This window comes from Phyllobates terribilis, unplaced genomic scaffold, assembly GCF_046119375.1.
Source record: "Phyllobates terribilis strain yellow unplaced genomic scaffold, ASM4611937v1 Scaffold_11__3_contigs__length_659146591, whole genome shotgun sequence".
Taxonomy (NCBI): Eukaryota; Metazoa; Chordata; class Amphibia; order Anura; family Dendrobatidae; genus Phyllobates; species Phyllobates terribilis.
In genome coordinates, this window is record NW_027362771.1 from 580,750,071 (window position 1) to 580,766,765 (window position 16,695).

General features: G+C 51.9%; 1 protein-coding gene across 4 annotated transcripts in view; it reads left to right on the forward strand.

The window, feature by feature from the left end:
* The window catches only part of DNM2 (dynamin 2), a 75,540-nt gene that overhangs the window by 46,631 nt on the left and 12,214 nt on the right, over nucleotides 1–16,695 (forward strand). For 3 of the 4 annotated variants that reach the window (XM_073654207.1, XM_073654205.1, XM_073654208.1), the window contains 6 exons: nucleotides 8,312–8,363; nucleotides 8,943–8,954; nucleotides 10,740–10,853; nucleotides 12,547–12,656; nucleotides 13,554–13,665; nucleotides 13,961–14,125. In XM_073654207.1, coding sequence (XP_073510308.1) covers nucleotides 8,312–8,363; nucleotides 8,943–8,954; nucleotides 10,740–10,853; nucleotides 12,547–12,656; nucleotides 13,554–13,665; nucleotides 13,961–14,125 — 565 coding nt within the window. The remainder of the gene's footprint in view (nucleotides 1–8,311; nucleotides 8,364–8,942; nucleotides 8,955–10,739; nucleotides 10,854–12,546; nucleotides 12,657–13,553; nucleotides 13,666–13,960; nucleotides 14,126–16,695) is intronic. The other variant, XM_073654206.1, reaches the window with a different exon arrangement.

The window sequence follows — 16,695 nt, forward strand, 5'->3', positions numbered from 1 at the left end:
TTCTCGCTCCTTCGGGAAGTCCTCAATTAATCAGGGGAACTAAACCTTTAAAATGTTTTGGGGTAGTGTTGATTTGTGTGGGGCCCCCACAGATTTCTGAGTGTCTGTTTGGGTCCATACGCAGCCCTGCTTCCAATAGGGGAGAAGGCGAGCAACTTCTGGCCGTTAAATGGGGTCAGGAGACCCCGACGCTGTCAATACTGGTGAATACTAGTCCCAACAAGAGCCATCAATGCCGGCACATAAGGGCAATTTTTTTTTTTTTTAATCTCTTTAAAGTTCCTGTAATTAGGACCCCGAAGACAAGTTAAAAGCACAGAAAGGGGGGACAGGCCGGACCCCCGGAGATAATGGAGCGATATGCCGCCTCATACTGAGCTAGAAATGCCGCCTCGTCCATTGCACGTCTGATGACATGGTGGGTGGGTGGATTGTGTCACTAACACATGTTTTATTTTCACATCGCATGTTGTGCCCAGATGACGCCTCTCAGCACGGTCTGAAGTCTCGTAAAATCCCCAGCCTAGAATGGTGTGTGTCAGTATGTCCCCGGCATAGTCCAACCAGCTACAACCCCCAGCATGCCCTGAATGCCCAGGCTGCAGATTATTAGCATCGTCCTGCTTTTAGGGCTGGTGTAGTGCCGCCATGTTGTCTCCATGTTCTCCGGCCTCCTCGTGCTCGTGTTGTCTCGTCTCACCTGGTTTTCTCCTCGCTGTCACTTTTCACCTGCACCTTCTCTCTCTCTCTCTCTTTCTCCATCCTCATGGCCGTCGCTCTCTTGCTCCTTCATTCTGTCACATCCCAGCTGTTATACCGAGCAGCTCGTCCCAGGGTGGGTATATCACGTGTGCTACCGGAGTGTGGCCGTTTGTCCGAGTGTCGGGGGTGTGGGCGCTCACCAGTCACTGTCAGACCGCCGTCCTTCAAAGATCTCTACTAGCGTTTCTCAGGATCCCACTATCTCATATCTATAGCCATCTTTATTGTTTTGCTTGCAGTTTATCCCTCACTTGTATGAAGAAGCAGAGTTGCAGTGTAAAGCATAAGTGGGGGGCAGCTTGTGATAAATTCACACCATGCTGTTGCAGTCACTCATAGGTGTTCCCTATCCCTGTGATAAATTCACACCATGCTGCTGCAGTCAGTCATAGGTGTTCCCTTTACCTGTGATAAAAGTACACAGGTGTTCCCTATCCCTGTGATGAAAAGTACACCATGCTGCTGCAGTCAGTCATAGGTGTTCCCTATCCCTGTGATAAAAGTACACCATGCTGCTGCAGTCAGTCATAGGTGTTCCCTATCCCTGTGATAAAAGCTCATCATGCTGCTGCAGTCACTCATAGGTGTTCCCTATCCCTGTAATAAAAGTACACCATGCTGCTGCGGTCACTCATAGGTGTTCCCTATCCCTGTAATAAAAGTACACCATGCTGCTGCGGTCACTCATAGGTGTTCCCTATCCCTGTAATAAAAGCACACCATGCTGCTGCAGTCACTCATAGGTGTTCCCTATCCCTGTGATAAAAGCTCATCATGCTGCTGCAGTCACTCATAGGTGTTCCCTATACCTGTGATAAAAGTACACCATGCTGCTGCAGTCAGTCATAGGTGTTCCCTATCCCTGTGATGAAAAGTACACCATGCTGCTGCAGTCAGTCATAGGTGTTCCCTATCCCTGTAATAAAAGCACACCATGCTGCTGCAGTCAGTCATAGGTGTTCCCTATCCCTGTGATAAAAGCACACCATGCTGCTGCGGTCACTCATAGGTGTTCCCTATCCCTGTAATAAAAGCACACCATGCTGCTGCAGTCAGTCATAGGTGTTCCCTATCCCTGTGATAAAAGCTCATCATGCTGCTGCAGTCACTCATAGGTGTTCCTTATCCCTGTAATAAAAGTACACCATGCTGCTGCGGTCACTCATAGGTGTTCCCTATCCCTGTAATAAAAGCTCATCATGCTGCTGCAGTCACTCATAGGTGTTCCCTATCCCTGTAATAAAAGTACACCATGCTGCTGCAGTCACTCATAGGTGTTCCCTATCCCTGTGATAAAAGCTCATCATGCTGCTGCAGTCACTCATAGGTGTTCCTTATCCCTGTAATAAAAGTACACCATGCTGCTGCAGTCACTCATAGGTGTTCCCTATCCCTGTGATAAAAGCTCATCATGCTGCTGCAGTCACTCATAGGTGTTCCCTATCCCTGTGATAAAAGCTCATCATGCTGCTGCAGTCACTCATAGGTGTTCCCTATACCTGTGATAAAAGTACACCATGCTGCTGCAGTCAGTCATAGGTGTTCCCTATCCCTGTGATGAAAAGTACACCATGCTGCTGCAGTCAGTCATAGGTGTTCCCTATCCCTGTGATAAAAGCTCATCATGCTGCTGCAGTCACTCATAGGTGTTCCCTATACCTGTAATAAAAGTACACCATGCTGCTGCAGTCACTCATAGGTGTTCCCTATCCCTGTGATAAAAGTACACCATGCTGCTGCAGTCAGTCATAGGTGTTCCCTATCCCTGTGATAAAAGCACACCATGCTGCTGCAGTCAGTCATAGGTGTTCCCTATCCCTGTGATAAAAGTACACCATGCTGCTGCAGTCAGTCATAGGTGTTCCCTATCCCTGTGATAAAAGTACACCATGCTGCTGCAGTCACTCATAGGTGTTCCCTATCCCTGTGATGAAAAGTACACCATGCTGCTGCAGTCAGTCATAGGTGTTCCCTATCCCTGTGATAAAAGCTCATCATGCTGCTGCAGTCACTCATAGGTGTTCCTTATCCCTGTAATAAAAGTACACCATGCTGCTGCGGTCACTCATAGGTGTTCCCTATCCCTGTAATAAAAGCTCACCATGCTGCTGCGGTCACTCATAGGTGTTCCCTATCCCTGTAATAAAAGCTCACCATGCTGCTGCAGTCACTCATAGGTGTTCCCTATCCCTGTGATAAAAGCTCATCATGCTGCTGCAGTCACTCATAGGTGTTCCTTATCCCTGTAATAAAAGTACACCATGCTGCTGCGGTCACTCATAGGTGTTCCCTATCCCTGTAATAAAAGCTCATCATGCTGCTGCAGTCACTCATAGGTGTTCCCTATCCCTGTGATAAAAGCTCATCATGCTGCTGCAGTCACTCATAGGTGTTCCCTATCCCTGTAATAAAAGCACACCATGCTGCTGCAGTCACTCATAGGTGTTCCCTATCCCTGTAATAAAAGTACACCATGCTGCTGCGGTCACTCATAGGTGTTCCCTATCCCTGTAATAAAAGCTCATCATGCTGCTGCAGTCACTCATAGGTGTTCCCTATCCCTGTGATAAAAGCTCATCATGCTGCTGCAGTCACTCATAGGTGTTCCCTATCCCTGTAATAAAAGCACACCATGCTGCTGCAGTCACTCATAGGTGTTCCCTATCCCTGTGATAAAAGCTCACCATGCTGCTGCAGTCAGTCATAGGTGTTCTCTATCCCTGTAATAAAAGTACACCATGCTGCTGCGGTCACTCATAGGTGTTCCCTATCCCTGTGATAAAAGCTCATCATGCTGCTGCAGTCACTCATAGGTGTTCCCTATCCCTGTAATAAAAGCACACCATGCTGCTGCAGTCACTCATAGGTGTTCCCTATCCCTGTAATAAAAGCTCATCATGCTGCTGCAGTCAGTCATAGGTGTTCTCTATCCCTGTAATAAAAGTACACCATGCTGCTGCGGTCACTCATAGGTGTTCCCTATCCCTGTAATAAAAGCACACCATGCTGCTGCAGTCACTCATAGGTGTTCCCTATCCCTGTGATAAAAGCTCATCATGCTGCTGCAGTCACTCATAGGTGTTCCCTATCCCTGTAATAAAAGCACACCATGCTGCTGCAGTCACTCATAGGTGTTCCCTATCCCTGTGATAAAAGCTCACCATGCTGCTGCAGTCAGTCATAGGTGTTCTCTATCCCTGTAATAAAAGTACACCATGCTGCTGCGGTCACTCATAGGTGTTCCCTATCCCTGTAATAAAAGCACACCATGCTGCTGCAGTCAGTCATAGGTGTTCCCTATCCCTGTGATAAAAGCTCATCATGCTGCTGCAGTCACTCATAGGTGTTCCTTATCCCTGTAATAAAAGTACACCATGCTGCTGCAGTCACTCATAGGTGTTCCCTATCCCTGTAATAAAAGCACACCATGCTGCTGCAGTCAGTCATAGGTGTTCCCTATCCCTGTGATAAAAGCTCATCATGCTGCTGCAGTCACTCATAGGTGTTCCCTATACCTGTGATAAAAGTACACCATGCTGCTGCAGTCAGTCATAGGTGTTCCCTATCCCTGTAATAAAAGTACACTATGCTGCTGCGGTCACTCATAGGTGTTCCCTATCCCTGTAATAAAAGTACACCATGCTGCTGCAGTCAGTCATAGGTGTTCCCTATCCCTGTGATAAAAGCTCATCATGCTGCTGCAGTCACTCATAGGTGTTCCCTATCCCTGTGATAAAAGCACACCATGCTGCTGCAGTCAGTCATAGGTGTTCCCTATCCCTGTAATAAAAGTACACCATGCTGCTGCGGTCACTCATAGGTGTTCCCTATCCCTGTGATAAAAGCTCATCCTGCTGCTGCAGTCACTCATAGGTGTTCCCTATCCCTGTAATAAAAGCTCATCATGCTGCTGCAGTCACTCATAGGTGTTCCCTATCCCTGTAATAAAAGCTCATCATGCTGCTGCAGTCACTCATAGGTGTTCCCTATACCTGTAATAAAAGTACACCATGCTGCTGCAGTCACTCATAGGTGTTCCCTATCCCTGTGATAAAAGCTCATCATGCTGCTGCAGTCAGTCATAGGTGTTCCCTATCCCTGTGATAAAAGCACACCATGCTGCTGCAGTCAGTCATAGGTGTTCCCTATCCCTGTGATAAAAGTACACCATGCTGCTGCGGTCACTCATAGGTGTTCCCTATCCCTGTGATAAAAGCACACCATGCTGCTGCAGTCACTCATAGGTGTTCCCTATACCTGTGATAAAAGCTCATCCTGCTGCTGCAGTCACTCATAGGTGTTCCCTATCCCTGTGATAAAAGCACACCATGCTGCTGCAGTCACTCATAGGTGTTCCCTATACCTGTGATAAAAGCTCATCATGCTGCTCCAGTCACTCATAGGTGTTCCCTATCCCTGTAATAAAAGCTCATCATGCTGCTGCAGTCACTCATAGGTGTTCCCTATCCCTGTAATAAAAGCACACCATGCTGCTGCGGTCACTCATAGGTGTTCCTTATCCCTGTAATAAAAGTACACCATGCTGCTGCAGTCACTCATAGGTGTTCCCTATCCCTGTAATAAAAGCTCACCATGCTGCTGCAGTCACTCATAGGTGTTCCCTATCCCTGTGATAAAAGCTCATCCTGCTGCTGCAGTCACTCATAGGTGTTCCCTATCCCTGTGATAAAAGCTCATCCTGCTGCTGCAGTCACTCATAGGTGTTCCTTATCCCTGTAATAAAAGTACACCATGCTGCTGCGGTCACTCATAGGTGTTCCCTATCCCTGTGATAAAAGCTCATCATGCTGCTGCAGTCACTCATAGGTGTTCCCTATCCCTGTGATAAAAGCTCATCATGCTGCTGCAGTCACTCATAGGTGTTCCCTATCCCTGTGATAAAAGCTCATCATGCTGCTGCAGTCACTCATAGGTGTTCCCTATCCCTGTAATAAAAGCACACCATGCTGCTGCAGTCACTCATAGGTGTTCCCTATCCCTGTGATAAAAGCTCACCATGCTGCTGCAGTCAGTCATAGGTGTTCTCTATCCCTGTAATAAAAGTACACCATGCTGCTGCGGTCACTCATAGGTGTTCCCTATCCCTGTAATAAAAGCACACCATGCTGCTGCAGTCACTCATAGGTGTTCCCTATCCCTGTGATAAAAGCTCATCATGCTGCTGCAGTCACTCATAGGTGTTCCCTATCCCTGTAATAAAAGCACACCATGCTGCTGCAGTCACTCATAGGTGTTCCCTATCCCTGTGATAAAAGCTCACCATGCTGCTGCAGTCAGTCATAGGTGTTCTCTATCCCTGTAATAAAAGTACACCATGCTGCTGCGGTCACTCATAGGTGTTCCCTATCCCTGTAATAAAAGTACACCATGCTGCTGCAGTCAGTCATAGGTGTTCCCTATCCCTGTGATAAAAGCTCATCATGCTGCTGCAGTCACTCATAGGTGTTCTCTATCCCTGTAATAAAAGTACACCATGCTGCTGCGGTCACTCATAGGTGTTCCCTATCCCTGTAATAAAAGTACACCATGCTGCTGCAGTCAGTCATAGGTGTTCCCTATCCCTGTGATAAAAGCTCATCCTGCTGCTGCAGTCACTCATAGGTGTTCCCTATCCCTGTAATAAAAGCTCATCATGCTGCTGCAGTCACTCATAGGTGTTCCCTATCCCTGTAATAAAAGCTCATCATGCTGCTGCAGTCACTCATAGGTGTTCCCTATCCCTGTAATAAAAGCTCATCATGCTGCTGCAGTCACTCATAGGTGTTCCCTATCCCTGTGATAAAAGCACACCATGCTGCTGCAGTCACTCATAGGTGTTCCCTATACCTGTGATAAAAGCTCATCCTGCTGCTGCAGTCACTCATAGGTGTTCCCTATCCCTGTGATAAAAGCTCATCATGCTGCTGCAGTCACTCATAGGTGTTCCCTATACCTGTGATAAAAGCTCATCATGCTGCTGCAGTCAGTCATAGGTGTTCCCTATCCCTGTAATAAAAGCTCATCATGCTGCTGCGGTCAGTCATAGGTGTTCCCTATCTCATTAGCTTAGCACCACCTCTGACCGTAGGTCATCTCTGATATTGCAACTCTGGCCCTTAGAAGTAAATATAGCGGAGCTGCAATACCACATACATCCATTGGTCTGAGACAGCGCTATTTGTTTTCCTAATTCCGGACAACCATTTTGAAAAGTTTTTTTTGATTTAGTAAACGTATAGTATCTCCCTAGGATATGCCATCACTTCATGATTGGTGGGTTCTGACCCCAGGGACACCCACTTATCCAGAGAATGAAGGAGTAGCGATAAGGCCCCTTTCATTTTTTTTTTTTTTTTTACCATGCTCAGTGGCGCCCTCTTTTGGTCACCTGGCTGTGCAGAGATCTGCAACATTGCTCCATTTGCTTGAACGATGTCGTTCTGCAATACCCTGGGGCGCCACCCTGCAGGGAAAAACTGTTAAATGGGCCATAGTGCTAAATCAAAACAGTACCCCCCTCATTTTTAGGAATGTCTGGGGTTGAATCTTACCATTGTCCTGAGGCTTATCCCCAAATCCTCTCCATAGACACAGATTTATAAAATAATTTCCCGTGTTACCTGCAGCCACCACTAGAGGGAGCTTATTGAGCTCTGTGTAAAATACGTGAAATGAACGCAGGGAGCTCCCTCTAGTGGTGGCTGCAGGAATAGGGAATCCTATAGTTTGTCTGTGCAGGGGATTTGGGGCTCTGTAACAGAATATAAAACTCTATAAAGATAAGTTATAAGAAATAGAAAGGAAACTTGGACTAAAAAACCCTGTGATGATAAAAAGGTAAAGTGGTTTTGTGAGCTCTATCATAGCTGACCTGTCCTTGTGTGGAGTATGTGGGGTGGAGGGGGGTGTATATATAATACTAGACCTTCACTATTTATAATTTTTCTTTAGTAAAAATGTTGTACCCTAGTCTAGTATATTGTGCTTTTAAGGGAGACTAAAAAATTGGTGACATCTATCCATCCGAAGGGGCTGCAGCGATCCTATGAGCCGTTCATTGGGCACAGTGCCAGACAGTGGCTGTGCTTGGTATTGCAGCTTCATGTGAATGGGACTGGGCTGTAATACCGGACATGACCACTACTACTTACATTAAATGAAGTCTCCGGTGCTTTGTTTTTTGTTTTGTTTTTTTAATTGGAGGCATAATCCAGCACAGCGATACCTGCTCCATTTGGAAGTCACAGGACCACTGCAGTCTGACAGGCAGCAGCGGTCAGGTGACTACAAGAGTACGCCATCCGCCAGTCATCTGCCCACTGCCGTGACTTAAGACTGGAGCAGGAATCGCTTCCGTAGCCGGCGCAGACATCCAGAGACACCTGCTGTGGATCCACGTCTCTGCCGGTAGATGATTATGCCTCCTTTTATTTAATCCTAAGAGCCTTTAAATGATTTTTTTTTTTCTTCCTGCATCAGACAACCCCTTTACCTGCTCTTTCAGCTCTGGCCATTAGCTTCTCACCCGCTGTGTGTCTTTTCTCTGTAGTGCACAACAGAGGAGCACCCAAATGAACAAGAAGCGGGCCGTGCCCAACCAGGTAACTGTCCAGGACCTCCGGCAATAACCCATTAGTCACACTTGTCAGGACCGGGTCATCGAGCGGCATCAGACCCCCAGCACCGAGGCCATCGATGTCCATCATCCCTGACGGTGCAGGAATCATCACATTTCTTTCTTATACCGCCCCCTCTGTGGCTGTTGTGGAACTACAACTCCCAGGGTCTCTGCACTCCCACGGCACCCGGGGATCTGCAGGAGCCGTCTGCAGCGCTCACCCTCTGTCCTGTCTCTAACTTGCTCCCACGCCTGCGTCCTCTGCGCACCGTGCATGTGCGTCTGTGAGATCACAATCCGCATGGACACATAATTTTGCAACTGACCTCGTTGTTGTTTGGGGATGATGGGAGTTTTAATATTAACTGTATATTAATTGCATGTAATTTTCTCCCCCTTCTTCTTCTTTTTGTTTTTTCGCTGCTGTTTCATCCTGTTTGTTACTTCTCTCCATTTCTCTGTTTCCCTTCATACCTCTCTCTGGCCATAATCCATCCCCCCTCCTGTCCTGCCCTGCGCTCCCGCATCCCTAATCTTGTGACCGCTGCTATACTTAACTCAGGGAGAGATCTTGGTAAGTACATGCCAAGTGTGAGAGCAACCATGCTTTGCCCATGAAATGGAAACCACTGCATCTCTGGGGCGCCAGCATTCAGCTCTGGTTCCATAGCACAGGACCAAGTTGGAAAAAAAAGATGGATCCTATATGGGTCGCCCTCAACTACCCCCACTATCACCCACTTACACCTCCAATACCCCCAAAGGAAAAGCCAACGCTCACCGTCTGGCTTCTGTCTCCTGCTGCATGTAAAGTATTGCACTGCCCTGCTCCGGCATCCAGTCCTCCGTGCAGTCTTAATTTCTTGTGCTAATACCAGACCCCTTTACCCCATGACGTGTGGGGTTGCTGGGCCACGAAGACAGGACCGGATGCCAGACCAGGGCAGCGCAACTCTATACTTAACGCTGGGAAAAAAATAGGCGCAGTCTCGTCTACCCTCCATTCTGCTGCCAACCAGAGAGATCTCCAGGCTTCCTCAGCCGGTGGTGGCATCAAGTGACCACTGATAATTCTGATGGAAACTTACCACCAGAAGAAGAAGCCAGGGCAGCAGTACGGAGGAGGCCGCACCTTGGTTCGGTGTGTGCAATATTTATATCACATAGAAAACCCACATTCAGAGGACGCCTTTAATTGCCTCCTCCATGCCCAGGTTGGCACGGATCAGATTTGCTACATCAGTGCATGGTTTCCTTTCTCGGCCAAGGAATGGTTCATCTTTTTTTTTTTTTTTTTTTGCAAAGTGAAATCAGAACTGCTTTGAATCTGCGGCTTTTTCTTGGCTTGCGCCCCCTACCCCACCTTCCCTCTCACCATTATATCCGGTTTACTCTGTGCCAACCATCCAATTGGTGGCATGATAATCAGATGGGCAGTGTCCTGCATGCTCCACAAGGACGATGTGGGCAATTCAGGGCCGGGGACTGATTCTACGGTGAGATCCGCCATCCACTCCGGTGCAGGAAGGGGCAAATGTGACGGGAACGGTGTCGGGTGGTAGATTTATGTTACATCCTGGTTGGCTTCCCAGGGATGGGGATAAATGGTCCTGTGCTTGACTTGCCCGCCGGCCGTGTCCTCTCCCGTCTGCCACGCTCTGTGGCGTAACAGGTTCGGAAAGTGATCACGTCACCTCGAGACATATGAGGTGACGGACGCGTAAGACCACGCACGGTAAGTGCCACCAGTATTGTGAACGACGCGTCCCCGTCCCCCCCCTCCCATTCTGGTTAACCCCTTATGTGAGCGTCAGCTTTCCCAGACTCCTTATACATCATTGTGCCCTCCAGGGAGGAGGAATGGTGATATGCCAACCAGCTCTCCACCAGAAGGAAGGAAAGTTCCCTAATGCAACCTTTCTGGAGAACAGCTTCACAAGGCTGCCATTCAGGATCCTGGGAAAGTTTGGTGACAAGTGTGTCCCATGTCAGAGCCGTCGTACGTGAACAGCCATCTTTTTGCTCGTCTCATCCAATCGGAGATCATTTCTGCTGTTCCAATCTTGGAAAGCTGAGCTCTCATTGGCCGCCATGGCTAATGGGGGGCTTCGTCCCCTCCGATATACACGGCTGCAGCGTCTATACTCACCCCAGACCCCCGTCTAGCGATCGGTGTATCTGTTGTGTGAACTTACCACCCATCACTGGGTATACGAGAGAATGGCCACCCGTGTCCTAGAGCCTTTTGTGTAAGCAACTGCCTAGGACCCCCAAATGATGTTTCCTTTTTCCCCATCCCCCCATCTTCCACTTTTTTTTTTTTTTTTTTTTTCCCCCTTCCCCCTTTTTCTCTCCGCAGGTCATCAGGAGGGGCTGGCTAACCATCAATAACATCAGCATCATGAAGGGGGGCTCCAAGGAGTACTGGTTCGTGCTGACGGCGGAGTCCCTGTCCTGGTATAAGGACGAAGAGGTAGAAACAAGACGGGAAGGGAGGGAGGGGGGTGTACAATTTTTTTTTTTTTCTTTATTTAAAATCCATATGGTTTTCATCAAGGACACAACGTGTGCACAATCCCGGCGGCGGGCGGCGTTCTCCTCCTCCTCGTCCTCCGCGCTCCTCCGGCCCAGTTTAACCAGTGTGTAGACTACTGTTCACTCTGTGTCCAACGAACACGTAGTCTGAACACTGGGAGAACGGGGCCGGACACGATCCACGCCGGTCACTCCACAAGGGGCTTCTTACGGCCAAGGGGGGAGGGAGGGTAATTCCTCGTACGCAGACGCCAGCACCTATAGCCCGACCAAAAGCAACATAGAAGGCTGCGGTTAACCCTTTATAAACCATGCCCAATTTGCTGTCCGTCCCGTCCCCCCCCCCAAAAAAAATGCATTCATACTGATTTTCCCCCTTACCAGTTATTGGCATCATCCATCCCTCCTCTGCGCATGCCGTGCTCCCCTCGCCGTGCCTGCCAGCCAGCGTTGCCGTGCTCCCCTCGCCGTGCCTGCCAGCCAGCGTTGCTGTGCTCCCCTCGCCGTGCCTGCCAGCCAGCGTTGCCGTGCTCCCCTCGCCGTGCCTGCCAGCCAGCGTTGCCGTGCTCCCCTCGCCGTGCCTGCCAGCCAGCGTTGCCGTGCTCCCCTCGCCGTGCCTGCCAGCCAGCGTTGCCGTGCTCCCCTCGCCGTGCCTGCCAGCCAGCGTTGCCGTGCTCCCCTCGCCGTGCCTGCCAGCCAGCGTTGCCGTGCTCCCCTCGCCGTGCCTGCCAGCCAGCGTTGCCGTGCTCCCCTCGCCGTGCCTGCCAGCCAGCGTTGCCGTGCTCCCCTCGCCGTGCCTGCCAGCCAGCGTTGCCGTGCTCCCCTCGCCGTGCCTGCCAGCCAGCGTTGCCGTGCTCCCCTCGCCGTGCCTGCCAGCCAGCGTTGCCGTGCTCCCCTCGCCGTGCCTGCCAGCCAGCGTTGCCGTGCTCCCCTCGCCGTGCCTGCCAGCCAGCGTTGCCGTGCTCCCCTCGCCGTGCCTGCCAGCGTTGCCGTGCTCCCCTCGCCGTGCCTGCCAGCGTTGCCGTGCTCCCCTCGCCGTGCCTGCCTGCGTGTCATTCCGTTGCCCGCCAGCGTGCCATGCTCCCCTCGCTGTGCCCACCAGGGTGTACATGCTGTTTTCTGCCTCCCACCTTTTATCTATACAGCCGCAGACGTCGCCAAATCTTCGGCCGAGCTGGAGAGCGGCCGCAGGGTCGTCCAGGCTGCCCGTGACGTGGCATCGTACTGCTCCGAGTTTCGGGAACACATTTGTGGCTCTGCAGGAAGTGCAAGAGGAGGGGTTAGGAGGCCGCTGGTTGGGGGGACCCACCGCCTCCATCACCCTTCACGGGGGCCAAAAATCCTCCCAGACACTTAAACTGTTCCAGATGTTTCATCTCCAGCCCAAACATATGCTCCCTTTTCCTTTAACCCCTCGCCCTCCAGCCCTGGACTGCTCGCATTGGGGAACGCCAAGAACCTTCTGCACAAGTGTTTTTTTTTCATTTATTTCACCATTTTATTAAAAGTAAAAAAAAAAAACTAAAAATGTGTAAGTTTCCCGCCAGTGCTGAGTAATGAGGCTTCACATTGTTCCAAGCCGCCGTCATATCTGTGCCGTACAGTGACCGGCTCTTCCGTGCCCCCTGCAGGAGAAAGAGAAGAAGTACATGCTGCCGCTGGACAACCTGAAGATCCGAGATGTGGAGAAGGGCTTCATGTCCAATAAACACATCTTTGCTATTTTCAACACGGAGCAGCGGTGAGTGGTGGATAAAAAAATACATGACACATCGCACCGCTACCGAGAAATGCAGAGAGCGGTGTGTGAAAAACTAAGTACACCCTTACTGCTCCATAGGAATAAGGAGGCTAAGTAGGGACTCTGTGCTGTTATCATATGACAGTGACTTATTGTTCATCTATATTATTATCGGTCACCTGTATAAGAGCAGAAGTTTTGGCACTTTGCTGGTCTGGAGCGTTCAGACGTGTGTTAGCACAGCACCTAGGAGAAAAGACATCAGCCATGATCTTGCAGAAGCAATTGTTGCTGCCCATCAATCTGGAAAAGGGTTATGAGGCCAGTGGCGGAAAAAAAAATGGAGTCCATCATACAGTAAGGAAGATAGTTATCCTAGTGGGAAAACATTCACGGTAGTTGCCAAACTTGCAATGCTCAAAAATTGCAAAAAAAAAAGAGAAACCCCCCAAGAGCTATAGCTCAGACTCTAAAGGCCTCGCTTTTTCACTCGCTTCTTCTGTGTTGATCTAGTTTTTCGGTTAATAAGTAATGACCGGGTGTAATTGTTATGCGATGGTGTTTGATGAAGGTCGTAGTTACTGATTTGTAAGACAAGACCTTCTAAGGAGCAAATGTTTTTTTTTTTTTGTATGTTCTGAGATATAAAACCAAAGAAGTCACATAGGGTGTACTTAGTATTTTCTCACGACTGTATGTTGCTCCAGTACATCTCAACTAAAAAGTGAAGCAGCTTAAGTGAAAGCCTCCTATCGTTTTGTGTATGCAGCCCCTATGCAGATCCCCGTGTTTCCATGGTTGCTGAGCACATGCCCTGCGTTGTCTGCCCCTGCAGTGGTTGCTCGTCAGTAGGAGCGGGGGGGATGTGGAGTCTCTGATCTTCTTCCTCCTTTCCAGGAACGTGTACAAGGACCTGCGCCAGATTGAGCTTGCCTGCGACTCCCAGGAGGACGTGGACAGCTGGAAAGCCTCGTTCCTCCGAGCCGGGGTCTACCCCGAGAAAGACCAGGTGAGCTGCCGGTGACCTCCCAACCCCCCACCTGACTGAGCGCAGTAGTGTGGATGCCCTGCAGATGATGGTAGTGGTAGTCCTGTCACATCGGGTTAGTAGTGCGGGTGCCCTGTAAATGCTCTGGGTAGTAGTCCTGTCACATTGGGAACAGTAGTGCGTTGTCAGGACTCAGTAACCTGCAGCGCTCCGGCTGTTGTGAGACTACAACTCCCACCATGCTGACCCCCGGGCTTAGCATGTGATGAAATATAGAGGATCCGGGGGGCACTGATTTATTTTTTTTTACATTCAGACCGAGAACGAAGATGACGTCCAGGAAAACACTTTCTCCATGGACCCTCAGCTGGAGAGACAGGTAGAGACCATCCGAAACCTGGTGGACTCCTACATGGCGATCATCAACAAGTCCATCCGGGACCTGATGCCAAAGACCATAATGCACCTCATGATCAACAATGTGAGTCAGCGAGTGGAGGATGGGAGCTGGCCCCATTACTGACCCCCCCCACCTCCCCACCCCACTCACTGGGAGCAGTAACCTTCCCACCCCCCTTCTGCCCCCAGTAGGCTCCTGTCCCCCGACCCACACCTCCAGGATCAGTACCCTCCCCTCCACCCACACACCAACCCACACACACACACACACACACACACACACACACACACACACACACCCTCCTGGGATCAGTAACCCTAACCCCCCCACACCCTCCTGGGATCAGTAACCCTAACCCCCCCCCCCCACACCCTCCTGGGATCAGTAACCCTAACCCCCCCCCCCCCACACACACACCCTCCTGGGATCAGTAACCCCCCCACACACACCCTCCTGGGATCAGTAACCCCCCCCCCCACACCCTCCTGGGATCAGTAACCCCCCCCCCACACCCTCCTGGGATCAGTAACCCCCCCCCCCCCCCTCCTGGGATCTGTAACCCTAACCCCCCCCCCCCCCACACACACACACCCTCCTGGGATCAGTAACCCTAACCCCCCCCCCCCCACACACACACACCCTCCTGGGATCAGTGACCCTACCCCCCCCCCCCCCACACACACACACCCTCCTGGGATCAGTAACCCTAACCCCCCCCCCACACCCTCCTGGGATCAGTAACCCTAACCCCCCCCCCCACACCCTCCTGGGATCAGTAACCCTAACCACCCCCCCCACACCCTCCTGGGATCAGTAACCCTAACCCCCCCCACACCCTCCTGGGATCAGTAACCCTAACCCCCCCCCCCCACACACACACACACACACTCCTGGGATCAGTAACTCTAACCCCCCCCCCACACACACACACACCCTCCTGGGATCAGTAACCCTAACTCCACACACACCCTCCTGGGATCAGTAACCCCCCACACACACACACACACCCTCCTGGGATCATTAACCCTAACCCCCCCCCCACACCCTCCTGGGATCTGTAACCCTAACCCCCCCCCCCCCACACCCTCCTGGGATCAGTAACCCTAACCCCCCCCCCCCACACACACACCCTCCTGGGATCAGTAACCCTAACCCCCCCCCCCCCACACACACCCTCCTGGGATCAGTAACCCTAACCCCCCCCACACCCTCCTGGGATCAGTAACCCTAACCCCCCCCACACCCTCCTGGGATCAGTAACCCTAACCCCCCCCACACCCTCCTGGGATCAGTAACCCTAACCCCCCCCACACCCTCCTGGGATCAGTAACCCTAACCCCCCCCCCACACCCTCCTGGGATCTGTAACCCTAACCCCCCCCCCCCCCACACACACCCTCCTGGGATCTGTAACCCTAACCCCCCCCCCCACACCCTCCTGGGATCTGTAACCCTAACCCCCCCCCCCCCACACACACACACCCTCCTGGGATCTGTAACCCTAACCCCCCCCCCCACACCCTCCTGGGATCAGTAACCCTAACCCCCCCCCCCACACCCTCCTGGGATCAGTAACCCTAACCCCCCCCACACCCTCCTAGGATCAGTAACCCTAACCCCCCCCACACACACACCCTCACACACACACCCTCCTGGGATCAGTAACCCTAACCCCCCCCCCACACCCTCCTGGGATCTGTAACCCTAACCCCCCCCCCCACACACACACACACCCTCCTGGGATCAGTAACCCTAACCCCCCCCCCCACACACACACACACTCCTGGGATCAGTAACCCTAACCCCCCCCACACCCTCCTGGGATCTGTAACCCTAACCCCCCCCCAACACCCTCCTGGGATCAGTAACCCTAACCCCCCCCCCCCCCCAGCACCCTCCTGGGATCAGTAACCCTAACCCCCCCCCCAACACCCTCCTGGGATCAGTAACCCTAACCCCCCCCCCCCCAACACCCTCCTGGGATCAGTAACCCTAACCCCCCCCCCCCCCCAACACCCTCCTGGGATCAGTAACCCTAACCCCCCCCCCCACACCCTCCTGGGATCAGTAACCCTAACCCCCCCCCCCCACACACCCTCCTGGGATCAGTAACCCTACCCCCCCCCCCTCCTGGGATCTGTAACCCTACCCCCCCCCCTCCTGGGATCTGTAACCCTACCCCCCCCCCCCTCCTGGGATCAGTAACCCTAACCCCCCCCCCACACCCTCCTGGGATCAGTAACCCTAACCCCCCCCCTCCTGGGATCAGTAACCCTAGCCCCCCCCACCCACACCCTCCTGGGATCTGTAACCCTAACCCCCCCCCCCCTCCTGGGATCAGTAACCCAATCCCCACACCCTCCTGGGATCAGTAACCCTAACCCCCCCCCCCCACACACACCCTCCTGGGATCAGTAACCCTAAACCCCTAACCCCCCCCCCCCCCCCCTCCTGTGATCTGTAACCCTAAACCCCCCCCCCCCCCTTCCTGGGATCTGTAACCCTAACCCCCCCCACACCCTCCTGGGATCTGTAACCCTAACCCCCCCCACACCCTCCTGGGATCAGTAACCCTAACCCCCCCCCCCCCCCCCCCCCTCCTGGGATCAGTAACCCTAACCCCCCCCCCCCCACAGTCCTGGGATCAGTAAC